Genomic DNA, 16806 nt, shown 5'->3' with positions numbered 1-16806 from the left:
ACCCAATTGAGATTCGAATGGAAACGCAATGTGTATGTAAATTAATTTTGGAATTGACTTTATATTGTTGTCGCCTCAGATTATGTGTTCTTCTGTCGGCTCAGATATTGCTTTTAACCTTTCAAAAAGGCTATTTTATAGCTTATTTTCTTTCTTCTTTTAAGAAAACAGGAAGTCCCTTTTTACCTGCGGCTAGTCAACGGATCCTGTTTACGGGCGCGCGCCGGCCCCTCCCCCCGTCCCCCAGTTCCGGGTTACCATGGGAATCGAGAATTGACGTCACTTAGGGCTTCCGCGCCGGACCCCAGGGTCGACTATGAAGCGAAGAGCGGAGAGGAAGCTTTGTCCCACCTGCGCATGCGCGCTCCTTCTCCACTCCTCCCCCACCGTAAATCTCGTTCAGCCGCGGCTTTACCGCCGCGACCTCTCGCTTAATCCCAGCGAAATTGCTCCCCGGGGGAGGGGAGTAGAAAAAGAATCGAACAAGCGACAGCCAATCCCATGAGACTACGACGCAACCAAGGATGATTGACTCAATCAGTTTCAACCAATGAGAAAGCCTTTGGCTCTTACGTCACAGAGCTTGCCCCACCCTATCCCCTCCTTTCTGGACTCTGAGCTCAGTTCGCGCAGTAACAAATGAAGTGCGCGCTGCGACACCTCCTAGCTCGCCAGGCTCGTCCGCCATTTCTTCGCTGGGCCTAACGGTCCGGCCAATCCCAGCGTGCATCGAGAAGGGCTAAGGCTCCGCCAATCGGAGGCCGCCGATTCCGACCCCCTTGCCTCGGCTCGGCCCAATCCAGGCCTCGGACCCGTCGCCCCCGGCCCGCCCCCGCGGCGCCCTCTCTCCTCCCTCTTTGTGCGTCTCGCGCCGCCGCCGCCCGCCGCGTGAGAGGACGGGTTCCGCGCGCTCCGCGGCAGCGCAGTCGGGTCCCCTCCCCCCGGAAGGTTCGCGAAGAAGCCGCCGCCGCCGCCGCCACCTAAAAGGAGCCACCGGTGCCGGTCCCCGGGGGCACCATGGCGACCGGAGCGAACGCCACGCCGCTGGGTAAGCTGGGCCCCCCCGGCCTCCCCCCCCTTTCCGGGCCCAAAGGGGGCTTCGAGCCGGGGCCACCGCCTGCTCCCGGGCCTGGGGCGGGGCTGCTGGTGCCCGGGGCGCCGCCGCCCCCGCCCGTGGGCTCGGTGGGGGCCCTGACCGCGGCCTTCCCCTTCGCGGCGCTGCCGCCGCCGCCACCGCCGCCGCCCCCGCCTCCCCAGCAGCCGCCGCCGCCGCCGCCCTCCCCAGGCTCCTCGTACCCGCCGCCGCAGCCTCCCCCTCCGCCGCCGCTCTACCAGCGCGTGTCGCCGCCGCAGCTGCCGCCACCCCAGCCGCCGCGTCAGGACCAGCAGCCGGGCCCGGCCGGCGGCGGAGGAGGTGAGTCGGGCCGAGAGAGCGCGAGAGGCGTCGCGCGGACGGGCCCGGCCGCCTGAGGGGCGCGCGGCGGCGGCGACGGCGGCTGCACGCGGCAGGGGCGCGCGCGCGCACGGGGAGGCCCCGGGCGGAGGCGCCACGGGGCGCGCGGCCCGGTTCTTGGGCCCCGAGTGCGCACGCGCGCTGGAGGGAGCGGGGAGGGCGAAGGGCTGCTCTGCGCAGGCGCAGTGTGGTGGCCGGGCTCCGCGGCCCGACTAAAATCTGGCGGGGCGGGGTGGGGGGGTGGTCTGTGTTGTGTTCTAGCCCCTGGTGTAGGAGAAGGGCGTGGAGTGAGTTGATTTGGTGGACGGGGTGGTGGGTGTGCATGTCAGGAAAGCGTGAAAGGGTCAACTGATGACGTGGAGCGCCTCCTTCCTGGTTGTAGACCGGTCCCCAAAAAGCAGAAAAGTAGCAAGGAGGCGGCTTTTTCTACAGCGAGGCAAGGTTTTCGTTACAGTGATAGAAAGTTTGGAACTCCTCAGGGTGCGGTTGAGGCCTATGCTCCTTTTGGAGGGAGAGAAGTTTTTCCTAGTCTCGGTTCATTTACTGTAGAGAAGTCTGATAATGCTTCCCCTTAGTGTTGGGGCTCTGCCCCTGGGCCTGCACCCCCTGGGAAGTAGAACTGACATGTGTGTATTAAAAGTGTAGGGAGTTCCCGCACTTGTATCGGAGGAGGAGGACTTGGTGGCTGTCTTATAGCTTGCTCTTTGTTAAATTTTTGATACGTCCGATACTGAGTGTCTAATTGGCCAGGAAGGTTGCTTATCTTGGCTAAACTGATGAAGAAAAAACTAATCTTGTTGAAAAGTTGGGCTTTTTCACTTAGTAAATCATTGGTTTCGCTGAGTTCTGGCCAATTTGGAAAGGTGACTGGTGGGGAGGGGGACGTGGGAAGAAACAGCGGTTTCTTCAATATTAGTGTACGAGCCTGATTATTCAGTATACTTTGGCTTCTGCGATATCCACGGTTGATGTAGGTCTGAAACTTTAGACGTAGAGATTTATTAGATTGTTTACGTACCTCACAGTTTCCCTGGACATACTATAAACGTGAAATGTTACCTTTTCGGATCCAGGTCCAGATACCCTTGTAGTGGCTACGTGTCTCTGATTTCCCGGGTTTGTTTTTATTTTTGGCCATTTATAAAATGTCTTAGGTCAAGTTCTCAGGCTCCCGGTCTGCGGAGGTTGTGTGCAGTGTCCTGATCTGCTTGTTTATAGTTCGCTGGTTTATATTTGCATTTGATGGACCTTGTCTGCCTGTAGACTTCCCAAGTAAGAAGCGGAAGAGGAGCCGATGGAACCAAGATACGATGGAACAGAAGACGGTGATTCCAGGAATGCCTACGGTTATCCCCCCTGGACTTACTCGGGAACAAGAAAGAGCTTATATAGGTAAATACACGTTCTGCACCCAAATGCATTTTCAGATTGTTACAGTTTATTCTGAGCGACATTTTGCGTGTTGTAAGTTTGAGACCTTAAAGTCTTGTTTTTTTAAGATGAGGTATCAGGTGTTCATTCTCGACTTTGACATAATCCATCAGTTTTTGCTGTGTTAAGTCCTGGGTTTGCAGCTCCTTGTTTTGGTCTGTCTGTAACAGCAGTGTTCTCCATGAGTGCCAGGAAGGTAGAGGGACCCACTTTAGGAGTGAGGGTAGCCCCCAGTCCAGCACCCCACCTGCCCTTTTCAGCTGCTGCTCGTTGCCAGTTGTGAGGTGAGTGTCTTCTGCCTCTCTGGACACGGCCCCAGTGGAGAACACTGCAGGTATTATAAATGAAGTACCTTTTTCACAGCATGGGTTTTCACCATAATTTCATATTCCTCCTCCCCTTCAAATGTGGTCTTTTACTTTTTTATAGGTACTTTCTGAAAAGAAAAAACCTTAATTTAATCAAAGACTGGCTCTGAAAGTGTTCACAGTGCACCCCTTTTTACCATTTTGTTGAATCTAACCTTTCCTTCAGCATCTTTTCTGGTTTGGTCTTTGGAGAGCTGTCTTAAAACGAGGGCTCTTTTACTATTTACTATCAAAGAACTCTGCTGGGAAAGGGATACTACTTGGATATGGAATGAGGTGATAGGATAAAAGATCTTAACTGATGGGAAATTTCAAGAATTAACAATAACTGTCCACAATGTAAATGAAGTTAATCTTAAAATTACCTTTTTTCAAATACAAGGTTTTTAATGCAAGTTTCACTTTTATTCATGTATCTGCAGCTGTCTCTGAAAAGTTCACTTGGAAATATTTCTTACTAACCAGATAAACATCCCCTTTGGAGTAAATTAGGGCAAAGGCTGCCTAGGCCTATGAGTCTGGAGCCTTCATAAGTAAAAGCTTCAAGGCTGGCATGTGTTATTCTTGAGGATCTGAATCTCGTTTTTTTAACTGCCGAGAGTTTTGAGGTGTTGGAATTGTTTATCTTGTTTTCACGTACTAATATTTCTTCTTTCCCCACTGTTCCAATCTACTGCCACCCACCCCTTCATCTCACACTGGATCGTTCCGGGTCTTTACAACCTTGCGAAATGTTCCTAGTGGGATAATGTTCCCAAAACACAAGCAGTCTTAGAAAATGGGGAAAAGCAAACTTCTCTGCAGTTCTCCAGTTCTCTTCCTGTGTAGGGAGTTAACGCACTGAGCCCGAAGGGCTGTTTACAGCTATAATCCAAGTGGATAGAGTCAAAGCGGAGGCCAGTATAGATCTCAGCTCCAAGGAAGATCCCAAACTTTGGGTTTAATTTCCAGTTATTTCCTCAGGTCAGACCCCACATCCCTACCGTAGTTAGGAGGACTGCCTGCTCCCATGAAGGGGACTTTCACTTGAGTTCTTGAACTTAATACTTGACCGTCAAGTCAGCACTTTCCTGGCATAGAAGAGCTTAGGGATCCACAGATCTCGTTCATCTTCTGTCTCTCATAGTACACGCTGCCTTGTACGATGCCCCCAAGTATCATCTCTTGATATGAGTGTGGATTTTCACTTCTCTGGAGTTGGAGTGGATATACGGTATAGCCTTGGGGGATGTATTTAAAATTAGAAGGATGTCTTGGGTTAGACCTGTATTAATCCTGTTTTTGGAGCCAACTCAACTTTAACCCAACCCGGTTAAGACTTGCCCTTACTAGAGATGCCTGCTCACAACTCTCAGATGCTACAAAGGTAAGACACAGGTGACTCTTCAGCACGCTGAAGAAAGTGATCTTGCTCTGCAGTTCCATTATCTTGAGAAATCAGCCGGGTAACATTTCCCTGGAGTCATTGAACTTTTGTGAAACCCTCCTCTCTTTTTCACGTACAGCCTTATTTGTCAAGGTCTGAGGGCCACACACATTCTCCTTGACCCACACTTCTATTTTCTCCCCCCTGCCTTTTACACTCCTCATAAGGAGCGAGTCTGAAGACAGACTTGTTAACATCTCACGGTTACTGGTTTATTAAGGTATATGAAGATTTGAACAAAAGTAACAGGTATTGGGAGATCCTTATTAGTACGGATCGGGTTGTACGGAAAGAGTATGTATAACGAACTGTTTATGAGGTATTGGATTGGTTATTAAATGTCTTACTTGTTTAAGGAATTTTGAATCTGGTATCAATGAAAATGATCTTTGCTCAACTGCTATTTTTCCTTGTCCCATGTTAATTGGATTTCATTTTGGGCTTTGCTTAATACTTAATGACAAAAAGTAAACTCTGAAGAGTCTTGCCCTCAAAGTAATTTGGTTGGGAACAGGGTATTGGTGATAACATACATGCTTTGTTTTGGGTGCCATTCGTATAGCGAGCCTTGAGGGGGGAGGGAGAAGTGAAACACCGAGTAATTGCTTTGACGTTAGCCTTAGTGAACAGTCTATACCGCTAACCCCTCTTCCAACAAACTGTTTGCTTCCTTAAGTGATAACCATTTTGAAGTGAAAAATACCTATAGATGTAAATGGACTCCTGCCGATAGGCGGTTGGGGGTTTTTGCCTCAGAGTGTTCACTGATCAGTCGTCCCTTTCAAAGTCTCCGAGTTCTTCATGCTTGTTGTTGAGATTTGAGATGTTTTTTGGTAACATTGTCTTTTTTCCATCCTTTTTTTTTCTTTCCTAACCTGGTTTCTTCCAGTGCAACTGCAGATAGAAGACCTGACTCGTAAACTGCGCACAGGAGACCTGGGCATCCCCCCTAACCCTGAGGACAGGTTGGGAAACAGTTTTAACCAGCTGACAGTAACGCTTTTACCTTTTTCTCAATACGTTTTACTGGTGGCAACATATTGTGTCAGTTCAAAGAAATCATAGTAAGACGACTGCTAATACTCTGACTCTTGGGCCTAGGGTTTAATTAGCAATCCGTATGGTTAGTCATCAGTTAGAAAATTGGAATGAAAATTACTAGCAGAGTAAAAAGTTAACGGGAAAATGGACAACTGGTTTCCAATTGGTAAGCATGTAGATTTTCACCTGATTTACCCACCCGTAGTAGGGACAGTGAGGTGGCCCGTTCACCAGCCTTTACAGTAACCGCTGTGGTGGAAAGCCGAGGGTATAGAGTTTTTCTCACAGGTACACGATGCAGGGATTAAGAATATTTTTGAGCATCACTGAGTTTGAGCAGACCAGAAACTCTTACCTGGTTAGCTCATTGCTGCAGTCCTCCTCATGGTTTTGAGATGGTTTTAAAATAGATGAGATTTCTAACCAGCTTCCTTCACTGCCAGTGAATTTTCAGCCTTGGCCATTGCCTGGGGGTATTGGGAGGGGCCAGAACATTTCTCACCTATCTGGGGAAGGCTAGCAACCAACCCTAAATCACCTTTATTTTTTATAAGAGTGTGGTTTTCAAACAGCTGTGGTCATGTCATCTCTGTTTATCATTTCTCTCACCTTTGAAAAGTCAAAAGTCTGAGGGAAATGAACTTTTTAACCAGGAATTTTACTGACTGGGTGAACTTCAAACCGCTAAAGTCTAATCGAAGGGCAGTATGCCTCCCTCTCCGTGAAGTTTCTCTTAGTGCAGGCAGCATAGTTGAAAGCACTTCCCTTTAAAAGTTAGTGTTTTCGGCTTTTATTACCCAATTAATGGCTTGTTAAATCAGGAAGATGATGTAATGGTTTTAGAAGCCACTCACTCAATGCATCTTTCTGCTGCCATTTGCCAGGGAACAAATTAATTTCTCCATGTGTTCTCTCATTTTACGTGATAGAATTTATTTTTTATCTGTAGGTTTTGGTTGGAAGGTTGTGTTTTATATTTTTTGGTGTTGTTACCCCCCCACCCCCAAGATTTGCATTGTAGGTTGTAGACCACAACTGTTGAGTGCTTTTTTTTTTTTTTCTTTTTTTTTTGGCCTTTTTCCCTTTAGTAATATGTCTAACAGGTTACCAGGCAATTCCTCAAAAGGTTGAATTTTTAACAAACCTTTGCTTCCTGGAGAACTGGGATTAGAGTTTAGTTCATCTATGTGATGCCTATTCGAAGTGAAGAAGTTGGGCCAATCTAACCTCTAGAATATTAGCTATTGCCTTTCACATCCACAATTTGGGAAGAGGTTAAACTGTGGGGAGGCTTTCAAATGACCGATTTGGTACCGGTAAAACTTGTTTTGTTGATTAGCTAGAAATGCTTACATTCTAGACAGCTGTGGGGTGAGAATTAGAAATGTCAAGCATGTTAGAAATAAAACCAGAGCAGAGTTTTCTTCTCTCTTGTATTCAGTTTGAAAGAGGGCCTAATGCCTGACTGGTTTTGCTTTTGAGCCCAGGTTGGAGGGAATTGCATGAGTTTCTTACCTTAATAAGGTTATTTCTTAAGAAGGTGTATTCTCAATATCAAGCCACTTTCTGCTATTTTGATGTTGCTTAAGTTGCACAGTTAAAAATGTTTTTAAGATCTCTTATAGACATAAATGTGTAAGCTGATAGTCTAATGAGCTGGGGTATGTTTGCTTTTGTTCACTATCATTGGATTGTGTCAACAGTTTATATAAATGCTAGAAACGGAGGTGTCATTTAGTCGTCATTAGCCATGAACAAACCTGACCTTTTATTCCATCGTGTGTGTAATGTGGTATGACATGGTTCCCTTTAGGCTGAAGACAGTGGGAGCAGCCGAGTTCAGTCCTTGCTCTCCAACTAGGCAAGGTTCTCTCAACTAAACCAAGGGTATAGGAGTCTTGACTACTTTCAGGATGTTTTTTTAATAACCTGATCCACATGATCTCTTCCCTTCTTGCAGCTGCTACTAAATTTTCATTCAGAATATCAAGCTATGGTCCTTTTTGTAATCTCAACTCAGAATTCTAGGAGCGTAACTTCTCTTTTTTTATTACCGCAAAATCCAGCTGTGGTAAACTGACCATTTTATCGTTACTATTTTTTTACTTGTAGCAACAGCATTTTACTCCTTAAAAAAATGAGAGAGAGAAAATCTGCTTTCTGGACTTGTAAACTCTGGTGGAGAATCCTAGGTTTTCCCCTTGCCGTTTGCAGGTCCAGACCCTAGACAAGTACTTGACCAAATCTGCACTTGCAGCCTCTAGCAGAAGCTGCTTTAGCACTTTAACGTTTTTCTCTACCCAGACTCCCCAACCTCGAACAGCCAGAAAACAGGTTGGCTCCTGGGCCTTGGACACAGCCAGCCAGGCCATTGAAGGAAAAGCAGAGACGAAGCCTTGAACCATCTCTCTCCATTGTGGGGCCAAGTAGCTGCAGCAGCCTTGAGTCCCAGTCGCATTGGGTTAAAGAGCTCGTACTTACTCTGCGGTAGGGGTGCAGACACTCTTCCTGCTAGGGCGCGAGCTCTGCAAGAGTCCACATTTTACCTAAACTTGGGGTTTCCGTGGTTCGTAGAGTTGTAATATTGTACAGCTTTTTTAAAAATGAAAGAAAAATCCATACTTGGCAAGAAGACTCCAGAAGATGATACTGTCCTTGCCATTTACAGTCCAAAGATTTCCCCCCAGAAGGACAGACTTTTTTCTTCTCAACAATTAGAAGCCAGACCGTTTTTTTTTCCTCTCTCACACACACCCCAGTCCCCCTATGCTAAGCCAGCTTTCATCTCCCCACTCCACACGATCTTGAATAGCACACGTTATGGTCGGTTCCTCCGAAGAGTGTTGTGTTAGGGTCTGAGAGGCAGAGGGGCTGGGGAAGACTAATTTTAGCCCGTGTGGGATGAGAAAAGTGAAGGCAGAGCCATAACGGGGCTCTGTTTCCCACAGGTCCCCTTCCCCTGAGCCCATCTACAATAGCGAGGGGAAGCGGCTTAACACCCGCGAGTTCCGCACCCGCAAAAAGCTTGAAGAGGAGCGGCACAACCTCATCACGGAGATGGTTGCCCTCAACCCTGATTTCAAGCCGCCTGCAGATTACAAGTAAGCAGAGGGGCCGGCCGGTCCGGGACAAGGACACGTGTGGGCCACGTGTGAGCTGGTGGTAGAACCGTTTTGGTACCCATGTCTCCTCTCTTGCCCCAAATCACGTGTGATTAACACATGGTACCAAGCTCAGGTTTAGAAGAGCTGTGGAATGTCGGTGTCCTGTCTTAGAAACACGCAGAGTCCATGAGTCTTTTCTTTCTTAGACCTCCAGCGACACGGGTGAGCGATAAAGTAATGATTCCACAAGATGAGTATCCAGAAATCAACTTCGTGGGGCTGCTGATTGGGCCCAGGTGAGTAAGTGCTGTCCTATGGGACAGTGCGTCGTTCCTGAGACCCCGTGAGATGGATCGATCTTAGGCCGCATTGGGTACAATTGAGAGCTTGCCTTCCTGTTTTGGGTGGGAGTTCACGCCTTTCTGTGAGAAAATCTCTAACTTCGGCCTCTTACTGCAGAGAAGTCTGATCTTGGGGATCGTTTGCTATGGCTGGCCTTCACTTGGGGGTCGTGGAGCTTTTGGTGGGAAAATCCAACTCCATGCTGTCACACTTTCTGCCAGTGTGATCAGCCCGCTCTGTGTCTTCTGGCGTGTGACCTTGCCTGGCGAATACAAAAACTCCCTTCTTTCTACCTCTGATAGAGGGAACACCTTGAAGAACATAGAGAAGGAATGTAACGCCAAGATTATGATTCGGGGAAAAGGGTCTGTCAAAGAAGGGAAGGTTGGGCGCAAAGATGGCCAGATGTTGCCTGGAGAAGATGAACCACTTCATGCCCTGGTTACCGCCAACACCATGGAGAATGTGAAGAAAGCTGTGGAACAGGTGAGGCAGCCAGAAAGGAAGCCTGTTGCTAGAAGTCATACAGTGGCCCCGGTGCTTACATGACTGACTGTTCCATCTCCGCTAGATAAGAAACATCCTGAAGCAGGGTATTGAGACCCCTGAGGACCAGAATGATCTACGGAAGATGCAGCTTCGGGAGTTGGCCCGTTTGAATGGGACCCTTCGAGAAGATGATAACAGGTGTGGCATCAGTTTTGAAGGGAGGGAGAGTGCACTCGGACCTAAAGAACCTGTGGGAGTAGGGAGCTTGACCGTGGCTCTTGAGATGACTTTGTCTTTTTGTGTGTGTTTGTTTTTTCTTCCTTGACAGGATCTTAAGACCTTGGCAGAGCTCAGAGACCCGCAGCATTACCAATACCACAGTGTGTACCAAGTGTGGAGGGGCTGGCCATATTGCTTCCGATTGTAAATTCCAAAGGTGAGCGGCTGGAGTTGGAGCTTCTTTGTAGCCTGTGGGGTACGAAACTGTTTTGTTTTTTTTTTTTTAGCACGTTGTTGGTTGGTTCCTATTAACTTTTGGACCAGAGAGATGCTCCCTTTCTGTGAATGTGGTCTGTGACGGTGTGATGTTAAAGCCCAGGATGATGAGGAGCAGCTTGTGCAGAACACCTGTATTTTGTGGCTCGTCTTGAGTTCAGGAACACTGGAAATTTCCATTTTGGATATACTGTGCCTCAGTGTTAACTACCTTTTGCTGCTAAGCAGTCTGGATTCTTGACCGGTTTTGAACCAGCCCTTGATGGCAACAGTTTTCTCCTTTTTTTACTTTGGAAAACCTGGCAGGTGCTCTCGTCTTGCATATATTTTCCTTTCCTCAAACTGGGAATGTAGGATCTGATGCAAGTTTGTTTTTTGGAAGAGCCTGTGCTTTCCTGGCTCCCGTGGCTGGCGTGGTCGTATGATCTCCGTCTTCTCTGTTGTGGCAGAGATCCGCGTGGTAATCTCAGATGCAGAGCTGGGCACAGAACTGAAAATTGGATGAGACTATTTTGAGGAAGGATCGTTGGATTCCTCAAAACTCTGTCAATTTCTCAGAACGTAAAACTTTTTTTTAATAAGGCGTATTTTTTTCTCTTCTCTCTCTCCATTCCCTATCCCACCTTCAGGCCTGGTGACCCCCAGTCAGCTCAGGATAAAGCACGGATGGATAAAGAGTATTTGTCCCTCATGGCTGAACTGGGCGAAGCCCCTGTGCCAGCGTCCGTGGGCTCCACCTCTGGGCCTGCCACCACGCCCCTGGCCAGTGCGCCTCGGCCTGCTGCTCCCGCCAACAACCCACCTCCCCCGGTGAGTTTCAGGGGCTGGTTTTTGTGGCCCGGTCCCCCGTTCTCTTCCTCAGAGACAGGGGCGCTGTGGCCAGGTGCTCTGGGTAGAGCAGGTTGGCGGACGTGGCTGGCAACATTGTTCTTCCGGATGTCAGGATGTTTGGGGATCTCTCGCTTTGGGAAGATCCCGTCTTCGGGTTCTGGACCTCTTGACAGAGCCGAAAGAACAGTGTTGCCACCAGGGGGAGCAGGCAGGGACGTTGGCGGGAAATGCTCTCACGTAGTCTCTCATGTCCACCACCCAGAGCCGCCCACCCTGGATGAATTCGGGCCCTTCAGAGAGTCGGCCCTACCACGGCATGCACGGAGGTGGTCCTGGTGGGCCCGGAGGTGGCCCCCACAGCTTCCCACACCCGTTACCCAGCCTGACAGGTGGGCACGGTGGACATCCCATGCAGCACAACCCTAACGGACCCCCACCCCCTTGGATGCAGCCGCCACCACCACCGATGAACCAGGGCCCCCACCCACCTGGGCATCATGGCCCTCCTCCAATGGGTAAGTAAGTGTCAGACCAGAAACCTTGGGGCTTTGGGATAAGCAAGGGTTACATCAGGTTGCTGCGAACCGGAAGCAGCCCTCGGAGTGGCTGGGTGTCGCACCAGGTCTCCTGCCAAGGCTCGGGCTCCAGAAGGAGCAGGACTTTGTTCTGGTTCAGGAAGCGTTTTCTGTGTGGGGTAGACAGAGGCCTCCCTCTTCAAGGCAACAGTCCTAGAACTGTTCTTAGAACGGTAGCGGTTGCAGGCTGTGTGACCGACCGAGCTGTCGGTGGGGGCGTCTTCTCTGGCTGGTTCCAATGTCCTGCTAAGTCCCTGCTCTTTCCTTCCATCAAGATCAGTACCTGGGAAGTACGCCTGTGGGCTCTGGGGTCTATCGCCTGCATCAAGGAAAAGGTAACGCAGCCTGTCCCCTGCTCCCTTTGGGGTGTGCCCTGGGCGCGAGTGGGGTCTCCGGTCTCTCCTCCCCTGAGGCCTCACCCCTGCCTCTGCCTGCCTGCAGGTATGATGCCACCGCCGCCTATGGGCATGATGCCGCCGCCGCCGCCGCCTCCCAGTGGGCAGCCCCCGCCCCCTCCCTCTGGCCCTCTTCCCCCATGGCAGCAGCAGCAGCAGCAGCCTCCGCCACCCCCTCCGCCCAGCAGCAGTATGGCTTCCAGTACCCCCTTGCCATGGCAGCAAAGTGAGTGGAATATTTTGGGCTTGTGGGGGTGGGTGGGATGGGGAGGTGGGGCTGAGAGGGACAAGAGAACCTCGCAGCTCACGCGGGCAGGCGGACACCCTGGGAGGAGACTCTGGTCTCTGCTGGGGGTGTAAACAGAAAGGGCCTCCTGGCCCTCCTGGGGATCTTGGGGAAGAGAGCTGATGTTTGGCGTGGTTGTGTCTGGGGAGAGGTCTTGGGGGACCTGGAGGGAACCTGCCATCGTAGGTAGGGTGCCGGAAATCCAGGCTCTCGGTGGGCTGCGTGAGCTGCCAGCCGCTGGCTGGCCCGAGCCTGTGCGGAGGGCCATGGTGGGGAGGGTGCTTGCATGCTGTGGAGAGGGATGTGATTGGGGCCTGAGAGACTGCAGGGATGGGACCGGGCTGTGGGGAGAGTAGCTGTGGCCTTGAGGTTGAATGTGCCGTTCGGTGGTGGCGGCGGATGGGCGGAGGGACGTCAGAGCCGGTTCTTGTGTCTGGTACCTTTCCCTCAGCCCTTCCACGGGCATTGGTGACAAAGGGCTTACTCTGTTAAGCCCAGAGACCTCGAGGCTGACCCCAGGGTAGTCCTGCCCACCCCTCCACTCCCCATCACCAGGACCGCCCCGCCCGCCCGCCCCCCACCACCGTACCGCATGCCAAGCAAGGAGCAGGCGCCCCTCGCCCCCCCATCCCAAGGCAGCAGCCGCAGAGAGCCGCGGTGTGCCCCCGCGCGTGTGACCTTGGGCTTCTTTACCACCCCAGATACGACGACTACCACCACGAGCGCTGGCACAGGGTCCATCCCGCCATGGCAACAGCAGCAGGCGGCTGCCGCAGCTTCTCCAGGAGCCCCTCAGATGCAAGGCAACCCCACTATGGTGCCCCTGCCCCCCGGGGTCCAGCCGCCTCTGCCGCCCGGGGCCCCTCCCCCTCCGCCGCCTCCGCCGCCTGGTTCCGCCGGCATGATGTATGCCCCGCCCCCTCCTCCTCCGCCTCCCATGGACCCTTCTAACTTTGTCACCATGATGGGCATGGGGGTGGCGGGCATGCCGCCCTTCGGGATGCCTCCAGCTCCCCCACCGCCTCCACCACAGAACTAGACTCGGTTTTTTTAAGAAAATATATATTATATAGAGAGAGAATTGGTCTCGTTTAAACACACGCCGAACCTCACCATATGGAGCCAGACATTGGGATGCACGCATGTGATTGGTGTGCACGCATGTGTGTGTGTGCACGCACCGGGCTGGGCCAAGCGACTGAGGACTCGCTTGGGAACGGGCAGGTGGTAGTAGGGGCGCCAGCTTGGGCTCTCCTGGCGCCCCGTAGCATCGAGTGTCTTCTTTGTCTTCTTTCTCTCCTCACCCAACTCCCTTTGCCTCTCCCCAAACCGGGCCGCCAGGATCCCTCCCCGCGGCGGCGATGGCCCGAGCCATGAGAGTGAGGACTTTCCGCGCCCATTGGTGACCCTTCCAGGCAGACAGCCTCAGCAGCGCCCCTGGTGGACAGGATGGTTCGGCAAAGCAGCCTGAGTTATTTTTGTGGACGGAATCGGAACACGCTGGCTCCATATCGTGAAATTTTTATTAATTTTTTTCTTTTTCCTTTGTTATTTCCTGATCTCTTCCTTTCTTCAGACTCCGTCCAAGGAGATGCTCTTCCCCGATCTTCTGCTGCAATTAGATTCCTTTCCTTTTTCTCCGTTCCTTGTTCTTCTCTTCCTAAGGAGAGGAGGGAGCAAATGGTTTTAGGCGCAAGCTTTAGCCATTGATGTCAGGCTAGTTGCGGGGGTGGGGCGGGAGGGGGGGTTCTTTGGTTCTAAAATTTTCAAGGTTGCCATGACCACCCCAGAGACTTTTTTTTTTTTGTTCTTTCTGTAGTGTGAGATTTTTGTCTTTGCCACCTTTGTAGAGAAGTGGGTTCGTTTCCAGGTTCTGGGTCGACACCTATCCCGGCACCCCTGCCAGCGTTAGGTGGGGCCACCCAAGCCACCTTGGGCTCGTCTGCCACCCTGGAGAGTCCTTTCCATGCTCCCTGAGCATCTAAGCTGCCTCAGATTCCATTTGTTCCTCTCCTTCCTGGAAGGTTTCCTTTTAAATTTTATTTTAATCCCAAACGTCTGAATGTTTTGCAGTGTCTAAGGGTTTGAGCCCCTCGTTTTTCGTTCTACTTCCTTTTTCCTCCCCTTCCCTCTTCATGGAGTGATTATGTTGACAATAATGTATAATGCGCGTTCTCTTCACTGGTTTATCTGCAGAAATTTCTCTGGGCTTTTTTTTCGGTGTATGATTCAACACTGCGTTAAAGGGGGGTGTTCCATTGAATAAAAGAGCAGTGTGGTTTTCTGGGTCTGTTTCTTCATTTTCTCTTCTTAGATTCCCTCCACCAGCACCAGAGTTGCTTTTTTTACCTCCATTCAGCACCTGGCCCCAGCCTCCCCGGTCTCTTCTGGGGGACTGCTGGGACACTAATTAAGGAGCCTCCCACCTGTGTCCCCCTGTGTGGCTTTGCCGGTGGGAGCTTGAGTGTGTGGGTGGTCCCGCCATCTCTCCCTGGTTTACTAGCTGAGACTCGGGTTCTTCGCACCCCCCTCCTCGCCTCCATCACCCCTCATTCCCCTGGTCCCTGTTCTTTTGAAAGCGTTTCCCTGGGGCTTGGACACCCCCCCCCCCCAACACACACACGCGCGCGCGCACACACACACACACACACACACACACACACACACACACACACACACACCCCTGATGAGCTCTGGTTGCGACTTCTGCCTGGAAGCCGCCACCTGACCAAGGCCCTGGGCCTAGGGAGGCATCAGCACTAAAGGTCAAGCCAACTAATCCTGCCTGTGAGGCACAGAGCAGCTAAAATTAAAACCGCCAAGTGGCTTTTTCTTTCTCTGCCCGTGACTTGCTTGCAGCCTGCCGGCGCTGCAGGCTTTGGGGGTTGGTGGGGGCGAGAAAAAGTGCCCCATCTGCACTTTTCGTAAGCACTTCTTCGCAGGGGTCTCGGGCCGTTTTGTTCTTTCACGGGTGGGGCAGTGGACGGTGCCTGTTGGGGCAGCAGAAAAACCCACGTCAGGGCTGCACGAGGCAGCGAGGTCCTCGCCCGACCGCTGCCGCCGCTGTACAGCACCGCCCCTGGGGAGCCTGCGTGGAGCCTGCCTTTCCTGGCAGCCTCTCCTTCCTTTGGAGGAGGTTAAGGGACAGCACGCCCCTGCCGCCCCAGCACCTGGCCGGTGGGGGCAGCTCCGGCCTGGGCTGCCGTCCGCCTTCAGGTTGGGCCCGCCCGGTGCCTTCTGTGTGGAGCACGGCCCGGTTTTGTGGGCCCCGTCCAGGGCGTCTGTATCTCTGCCGTAGGCCTGCGGGGTTCAGGAAACCCTCAGGAGGGAAGCAAGTTCAGTGGGTTTCCCTAACCAGGCCCTGAGACTACAGGTGACTAAACGAAGAGAACAAGCTCTTTTCTCTTTGTCCTTAACTGGCGGAATGGGGGCAGGGCCTGGGGCCTAGCAACCCTCTTTGACCTTGGCTTCACCTCATTGCTTCCCCCACAAGCTCGGTTTCCCTGGTGGGCTCATTGGGCGGTTAATTAGCTCTTTGAAGCTCTGGAAGAGGCAAAGTGGCGCTATGTGGGTTTTAGAAATAAAATCAATAAATGACTTAACCACAGCCCAGCTATCTCCTCCGTCTCTCTCCCCTGGGGCCAGCTCCATTCCTGCGCTAGCTCCCTCCCTGCTCCCCGCCGTCAGCTTTTGTTAAGGTTTTGGAGAGTAACAAAGTGGCTCGCTAAGGCACGTCTCTGGGCCTTTCTCCAAGGAGCTCCAGGCCCTGAAATGGGAGAGAGGCTTGGCCTTCAGAAGTGTAGGGAGCTACCTGTCTCTGAGGCAAGAGTGGGGAGAGAGGAGAAATGCTTTCCCACGCGCCTTAGGACCTGAAAGAGTGCAGGAAAAGCCCTTTGCTCAAGCCCGTCTGTCCTGTCACTTGGGCACTGGCTCCCTGCCCCCTCAGCCTGGTTGGTGAAAGGAACACCGGTTGGGAAAGGTCAGTGTTCGGGCTCTGGAGAAACCCAAGATTGGTCCGGAGAAGGAGGCAGGATTTCTGGTTAGAAACCTAGTCAGACATAAACAACCTTGAGTTACTCGGGTTGGTCAAGTGCTTCCAGGGTTCAAGATTGATCTGCACACGCAGCACTGGATGGGGAATGAGGGATTGGAGAGGACATGGGGAGGCAAGTAGGTCAGCCTGAGCCTTCAAGGTTTCATCATGCTGGGCTGGGGCTTGCAAAATAAAAGGGGGGTTCCCTGGGGTGGCGTCACTCCAGTGGGGGCCACTGGAGACCCACAAGGGGGTAGTCAGAGAAGTCAAAAGTAATTCTGGGCGCCTGGCTGGTTTAGTCCATAGAGTGTGAGACTCTTGATCTCAAGGTCGTGAGTTCAAGCCCATTGTGGGTGCGGAGCCTACTTTAGGATAAAACAAAGGTTTAAAAAAAAAAAGGCGATTTCTCCTGGGGCGCCATCCTGACTCAGTTGGTAGAGTATGTGACCCTTAGTCTCAGGGTCGTGAGTTCAAGCCCCACATTGGGCACGGAGCCTACTTTTAAAAAGTAATTTCTGTTTCCTAGTAGAAATGGGA

The 16806-nt window shown here is 51.7% G+C and overlaps 1 protein-coding gene across 10 annotated transcripts; it reads left to right on the top strand.

Moving 5' to 3' along the window:
* The first annotated feature begins 626 nt into the window (after positions 1–626).
* On the top strand, positions 627–14520 carry SF1 (splicing factor 1). 10 transcript variants are annotated; one of them, XM_047070508.1, is made up of 14 exons: positions 628–1414; positions 2717–2845; positions 5568–5643; positions 8668–8820; positions 9030–9119; positions 9468–9651; positions 9737–9852; positions 9983–10090; positions 10779–10959; positions 11222–11495; positions 11831–11890; positions 11997–12176; positions 12938–13142; positions 13578–14520. In XM_047070508.1, the coding sequence occupies exons 1-14, from the start codon at positions 1018–1020 to the stop codon at positions 13705–13707; spliced, it is 2283 nt and encodes a 760-aa protein (XP_046926464.1). In that variant the 5' UTR covers positions 628–1017; the 3' UTR covers positions 13708–14520. The 10 variants fall into 10 exon arrangements, with proteins under 10 accessions (XP_046926463.1, XP_046926464.1, XP_046926465.1 ...); XM_047070513.1 differs by having other exon boundaries at positions 629–1048; positions 11243–11495; XM_047070511.1 differs by having other exon boundaries at positions 631–1048.
* Positions 14521–16806: the final 2286 nt, after the last annotated feature.

This window comes from Lynx rufus, unplaced genomic scaffold (assembly GCF_022079265.1).
Source record: "Lynx rufus isolate CCGP_SWC_20201006 ecotype Redwood Valley unplaced genomic scaffold, mLynRuf1.p SCAF_9, whole genome shotgun sequence".
Taxonomy (NCBI): Eukaryota; Metazoa; Chordata; class Mammalia; order Carnivora; family Felidae; genus Lynx; species Lynx rufus.
The sequence above is the reverse complement of the archived record's forward strand: the minus strand, read 5'-3'. Positions and strand labels throughout refer to the sequence as shown.